This window comes from Mus pahari, chromosome X, assembly GCF_900095145.1.
Source record: "Mus pahari chromosome X, PAHARI_EIJ_v1.1, whole genome shotgun sequence".
NCBI classification, from domain to species: domain Eukaryota; kingdom Metazoa; phylum Chordata; class Mammalia; order Rodentia; family Muridae; genus Mus; species Mus pahari.
In genome coordinates, this window is record NC_034613.1 from 47,214,410 (window position 1) to 47,221,152 (window position 6,743).

Genomic DNA, 6,743 nt, shown 5'->3' on the forward strand with positions numbered 1-6,743 from the left:
CTTTGTAGCACACAGCTTGTCTTCTAGGCTCCAGCTGCCTGTACTCCACTGCTGCTGCTGTTCTTGGTGGTCATCTCATGATACTGGCATCTCCAAAATGCACACACATAGAGTGCACTGGTGTTCTACACTTCTTTTGAGCCATCAGCGTACTGATTTCCCCCCTGTCTTTTTCAGGGTTTCTATTCCTGCACAAACATCATGACCAAGAAGCAGTTGGGGAGGAAAGGGTTTATTCAGCTTACACTTCCACATTGCTGTTCATCACTAAAGGAAGTCAGGACTGGAACTCAAGCAGGTCAGGAAGCAGGAGCTGATGCAGAGGCCATGGAGGGATGTTACTTTCCCCTGGCTTGCTCAGCCTGCTCTATTATAGAACCTTGATCACTAATTGAGAAAATACCTTCCAGCTCGATCTTGTGGAGGCATTTCCCCAACTGAAGTTACTTTCCCTGTGAAAACTCCAGCCTATTTCAAGTTGACACAAAACTAGCCAGTCCACTCCCTTTTCCCTGCTATTACAGATGAGCATCCGCAATAGGCTAACAAGTAAGCCCTGCTGATACCAGAAGCTCTGGTTTCAAAACCCTTACAGGAAAGATCAGTTTTGTTCCACTCTCAGAATAAAAAGCAAGGATTGGGCTCACAGGGCTAAGCATTCTCTGACTAGCTTTGAGAGAACAGGCTGCTTCGAGGTCCAAAATGGAGCCTTTAGTGTTAACTGACAGTTTAAAAGCTAAGCACCTGTAACAATTGCTCTGTGGTACTGAAAATTATGGTTCCCAAACGTGTATGAGAACAAAAAGATGAGCATGTAGCTTAAGGAGCACCACTACCCTGATAGAGCATCAGGTACCCAGCATGCATTTACTACACAGAAATCCCCTCAGAGTCCCCAGACCTCCCTCCTCAAGTGTACATTACATGTTTTTGTTCTGGCCCATAAGATACATGTCTTCAAGAAAACACAATCTGACACAAGGCAGAAACAAGAACTCGTTTATTGATCAAATTGCACTATCAACAAAAAATATCAACAATGGGTTGACATTGCTTAGCTCCTGGATAAAAGTGGAAGAAATGGAACTAAAAGTTCAGTAACAGATCATGGGTACAGTAAAAACAAGATTATAACTCCATAGTAATATGGAGAGAAATAACTAGTGTTAAAGAATTCAAAACCCTGTCTCAGCTAGAGATATGACTCAATGGTAGTGTTTGATTTGCAAGCCCAAGGCTCTAGATTCACTCCCTAGTACTGGAAAAAAAAATCCTACCTGAGCTAGAGATGCAGGTCAATGGTAGTGTTTGATTTGCAATTTCAGGGGCCTAGATTCACTCCCCAGCACCAGAAAAGGAAAAACAAAACATAAACAAAATACCTGAGCAAGAGATGCTGCTCAGTATTTGCCTTACATGTGCAAGGCCTTGAACTTGTTCCCCTGTTCTAACTACCAAAATCAAAAGAAAACTAGCTGTGAGCATGCTTTCCAACAGCAAGGAAGATTGGACATGCATACCTATTGACAACATACTGCAGAATCGGACTTCCATGTCAGCAGTGCTCCATTTAAGGTATGAACAGTGTATATAATCTATGTTTCATGCTCACAGAGTGTGTGAAGCAGCTGCTGCCCGGGAAGAAGCAAATTCATATTAAAGGTAGTCCAAGATCTTACCAGGCCCAGAAAAATTACATGTAGAGCCACAAAGAATTCGTGAACATTCTAGCACTGGTATTGCCATGAAAGGTGGGTTTTGCATGTAGCTAAAAGCAAAGCCCCACTCTGAAACTAACAGCTCTATCCCTCCAAGACAGTCTGTGCAGGGGAAGCTCTTAGGAGACAGCATCACTTTTTAGGACTTACAGTCCTGGTGGGGGGAGTCTGCTGTAAAGTTGGAGGGCTGGCAAGCTATTGGCTTGCATTGTGCACAAGGCTCTGAGAAGCCTGGCTTCTCTTGCTTTCAAGATTCCTTGAGTGGAATTTTAAGTGTCTCAGCAGGCTAGATTTGTGTTTGTAGGTTTTCTGACAGTGTTCACATGTGAATGGTCTCTCTTTGGTGTGTCTTACTAGGTGTGCAGTGACGTGTGAATGCCCCCTAAAGAATTTCCCACAGAAGGGGCACTGGTAAGGTTTTGAATCTGTACGATTTGTCACAGTTTCTCTCAAGCCCAACTGAAACATAAACTCCTTCTTACATAGCCTACACTGCTGTCTTTCATCATCAAAATAATCTGCCTGTGACCCATAAGGGGATGTCACCTCAGTAGATGGGTCATGCTCACGGGCATTCTCCTCCTGGCTAATGAGCTGCTGCCCAGAGGTGTCTGACCCTGTTCCACCTCTAGGGCCCCCTGGTGCTACCTTTTTTCTTTGGGTTTTCAGGTAAATATTATATTGCTTCCGGTGAGCAAAACACAGCCCTAACTGAGCACCAGAGCTGGGATTCTTGCAGGGACGAGCCTGTGGGGGGGCTGTAGAGCTGGAGGGCTGTGCATCTCGGGAGCTTCCTGGCATCTCCTGTTGGGCGGACATCTGGGTTTCCTCGGGCTCACTGGAGTCAGCCAGCAGCTGTTCTGGGGGCTCTTTGCCAGGAGGTTCCAGTTGTTCATATTCTTTGGATAAATGGAATTCTGAAAGTGAATCAGAAATGAATTTATGTGTGTGTGTGTGTACTTTTTTCTTCGCTAACATACATTCATCATTTTCTCCTCCCAACATCAAAAACTGAGAGAAGAAATGTAAATGACGGTGTTGCTGTGTTACATGGAGAATTAAGAGAACACTAAATGGCTCACATCTTGGGCTGGAAGTTTTCAAGTAGCACCACTGACCTGCCCTCCCTGATGAAGTCTGCCTTTCTCTGTCCTTTCTTCCCTTGCTTCTACTGAATCCCTTTCTACCTGCCAGGGTCTGGTAATCGTCCTATTTTTGTAGAATCCATCAGGCCCTCCACTTGTGTCTATCTTCCCATGTCAGAGAGCAAACTCTGGTAGGACTCTGCTATTACTTGCTACACAGAAGAGGAAGGGCAGTTTGAAACCTCACAACAAAGTGCCTCGGAGTTTGTCCAACCTGCTGTTTTGGACACAAGAAGTCTCACCATCTATTTCTCCCTCAGTTAGGGCTGCTTCACCAGGAGCCTCTGACCAATGCTATCTGCTTTGGCCTTACAATTTTCAGAATAAGCACTGAATGATGCGAGGGACCTGCTATGCTTCGTTAAAAGGTATTCGAGGCTCATCTGCTTGTCTATGGAAGTAGTGAGACTCTATCCAGGCTTAAAGTTGATGAACTAAAAGAGGAGAGGAAAATATTTAACTAGAAAGCAAATCACCCAGAAAAATTTTCTAGTCTTTTCAAAGAGAGGCCAAGGAGCCCTCCTGCTGCCTGCAAAAGTGTGTGTTTGTGTGTGTTTGTGTGTGCACGAGAGGAAGGGGAAGGGAGAGGGAGGGGGAAGACAGAGAGGGAGAGGGGGAGGGAGAGGAAGAGGGAGAAGGACCCAGAGAGAGACAGAGAGACACAGATGAAGAGATAGCAAAGATGGAAAGATATATGCTAGGATGATACAGAGAAAACCTGTGGTTATTGCATTGGTTTTGTAGCCAGGCCAGATTATATGTACATTTGGACTTCCACAACACAAATAACTACCAGTCATTGCTTCTGCCTATCAACCTAAGGACCAGAAGGTAAAGTATCACAGTATCCTAGCCCTTGGATCCTAGGGCCTTACTCCCTGCCCTCCTGCAGTTCCAGTGTCTCAGCAGACAACTGGTATTCCCTTCTCCTTCTTAAGTACTGGCCATTTGTACTGCTTGACATGGCATGTGAGTTGTGATGGATGGTAATCCAGTGTATAGCCTAACTAAGCACCAACTTTGCCCATTCTAATATCATCTTCAGTGACATTCAGCAGCACATGGCAGGTGCACATAGCTTCCACATCCTGGGTAACCAGAGCCCTATTCCTAAGATCCTCCTCCATTCTTCTGTTCAGATTCCCTGCTCACAGCCCATGCTGGCTAAAGCCACTAGCCAATGCTTTCCTCGCCTTCAGTTCCCACCCTCTACTCCTTCACATTGAATGAAATACCATCACTTGATGCAGAATGAACTTGGTACTTATTGAAGATCTTTTCATGGATTGTCACACTGCCTCCTTCTGTCTGCCTACCAAGGTAGTGAGGACATTCACATCTCTTGTCACAAGGCTGAGATCAAACTGTTTGTGGAGAACCAAAGTGGTTGCTGAGGGAAGCATAAACTAGCACTGGCATAATTTATGGCTGGAGAATACAGAGGGAAGGTAACTTGGAGGACATTTGACCATGTCTATTATGTTTAGAGAAGTGATAACTCCAACTTGACCCAACACCATCAGAGAACTTGAGCTTTCAAACAGAAACAAAGAACAGGAGGGGTAGGAGATTGTCTTACCAATATTCAGAAAGGTCTGGCTTTGGCCAGCACCATGGAAGCTGCTTTGCCGTGGCACTTGTGGTGGGCTCTCACGGATCTCCTGGACAGGTTCTACTATCTGAAGTTCGGGTGAACCCACAGGTGTGTCTGATTGTGTGAGAAACATACCCATCGACCTCAGTTCTTCCAGGAGCATGTCACGCATGTTGATCTGAGGAAAATACCAGAACCCATCATCCCACTGAAATGCAGCTCCTTTTACTTCACTGTAAGTACATCATTGGCCAGCAGCCATGAGAGGAGCTTTTAGCTTTCCAGCAACCACTAAAAACAACACAGATAAAGGAGGCAGTGGGGTCAAATACATTTCATACTCACAACTGATATATACCTACATGGCCACATTTCAATTACTCAAGAGCCAAGGGAGGCATGTGGTTCCTGTATTGAGCAGGACGGGTTTAGACCCTTGAAGACAGTACCTTATGTTGTCAACAAAATCAGGAAGACAGAAAGAAAGCAAAAGCATTCAGTCATGCTACCTTCGGGAGGCAGAAACCTTTGGCAGAGTCCTGTCCATTTAGTCAACTGCTCTGAAGCTGAAACTCATGCGAAGCAGCCCCTGTCCCAAGCCGAGGTCATGAATCTCAGCTGGCTGCTCTCCCACAGACACTGCCCAGTGTTCAGCCAGGCCTTCCCTGAACAGAGGCTTTGAGAAGTGGTCCTGAGCACAAGGCAATCCTGCCTCCCTTCTGAGGCCTTTTGGGTGTGCTAATGGGAACTGCTACTGGAATTTAATGGGCCAGTGATGTGTATGATAAAAAGTTCTTCTTAGGCTCTCGCAAATTCAGAAATTCCCATTCCACCCTCTCAAATATTCATCATACAGGTCAGGAAAACCTAGGAAGAAGCAGATATTGTTACATATTTTCCTGTGACTTAGATGGTCTAGGGATATGTAACCGGAGGGAGAGCATCGCCTTTGTTGTCCTTATTTACACAAGCCAAAGCTCATTGCATTGTTGCTGGTTAGTAGTTACAGTGAGGTAAAAGCAACTATCCACTTAAGAATAACACATGACCAACGGCAAGAGCATATAGCACAGGAATTTGATGTTAAACTCTAACTGTCCTACGAGAGTGAGTAAGCAGAGATATAGGCATGGAACCATTTCATGGAAGACACTTTGTAGTGTCTTCAGGTAAAACAATGTCCAAGCACGTTTATACAGAGGCAATAATTGTTTATACTAAACTATGCTCCAGTTCCCTTTTTTAATATGCTTTCTAGACTATCTGGCTTTGCCTTTTGAAACTGTTCCATAAAGACCCAAGCAATACATATCTCAGGTCATTCATCACTACAGTGATATTTTTGGTAACTTATGCTGCCCAAGAATTCATTTACTGATAATAAATGAGGCATTGCCATTTGGGTGTTGGAGAGAGGGCATGGGGTCAGGAACACTGGAGACTCTGTGACCTCGGTGCTGACTCCAGCAGAAGAGAATGTTGAAAGGGGCTCTGGGGAAGGCTGGGGGCTGTGGAATGACACAGACAGAATGGCTCATCTCGAGCCAGCTGCCTGCCTCCTCCTTCGGCCTAAGAGCAACGGACCCCTACAACTCTTCACCTTGTTCCTTGGCCTCTTGAGATCTCGCTTGAGGTTTTCTATCAGGGTGAGAAGTCTTTGTCTAATCTCCGGGCTGAAGGTCTGGGTCTCTGTGTTTGCAGTGGGCAGAATATGCAGGAACTGCTCCAACACGAGCAGCGCCAGGATCTGCTCCACNGAGCGCGTCTGCGGCTTCAGCCACTGGGAACAAAGTTCCCAGAGTTTGCAGAAGGCCTCTCGAGGCCCATCTGCTTCGTCATACTGGAACTGCCTGAAGCGCTGGCGGGAGGCTTCACAGGCTGTGCCATACTCCCGAGGCTGAGGAGAGAAGCCCCGTGGGGCAGAGTTGCTGGGTGCAGCCATTGTGCCTGCTGGATGGCTCTTTCTTGGGCCTGGGGTCTCAGGTCTCAGCTGTTTCGTTGGGCCTTCAACAGGGACGCCACCTGCAGCAGAGAAGAGGCCACTGTGAGAAAGGAGACACGGGAGTGGTGACTAAAGGATATATATGGTAGCTGCCCTTTCAGCTTTCACAATCTGATAACAGGCATGGACTCTTCTCAGAAACATGAGCGTACACGTCCAACTCTGCACCCAGCTGCCAAAAGCGATACAAAGTGTGCCCCAACCCCCTTGCAGACTTCTTGGACCTGCACTTTCTAGGAGGTTACCCACTGGCCCTATGTGGCTACTGAACTTGGAATTAGTGG

General features: G+C 46.2%; 1 protein-coding gene across 1 annotated transcript; it reads right to left on the reverse strand.

Moving 5' to 3' along the window:
• Positions 1-1,913: 1,913 nt before the first annotated feature.
• On the reverse strand, positions 1,914-6,399 carry LOC110313823 (zinc finger protein 449-like). Its single transcript, XM_021188229.1, has 3 exons — positions 6,058-6,399; positions 4,443-4,635; positions 1,914-2,617 (listed from the first exon to the last, which is right to left on the reverse strand). The coding sequence occupies exons 1-3, from the start codon at positions 6,397-6,399 to the stop codon at positions 1,914-1,916; spliced, it is 1,239 nt and encodes a 412-aa protein (XP_021043888.1).
• Positions 6,400-6,743: the final 344 nt, after the last annotated feature.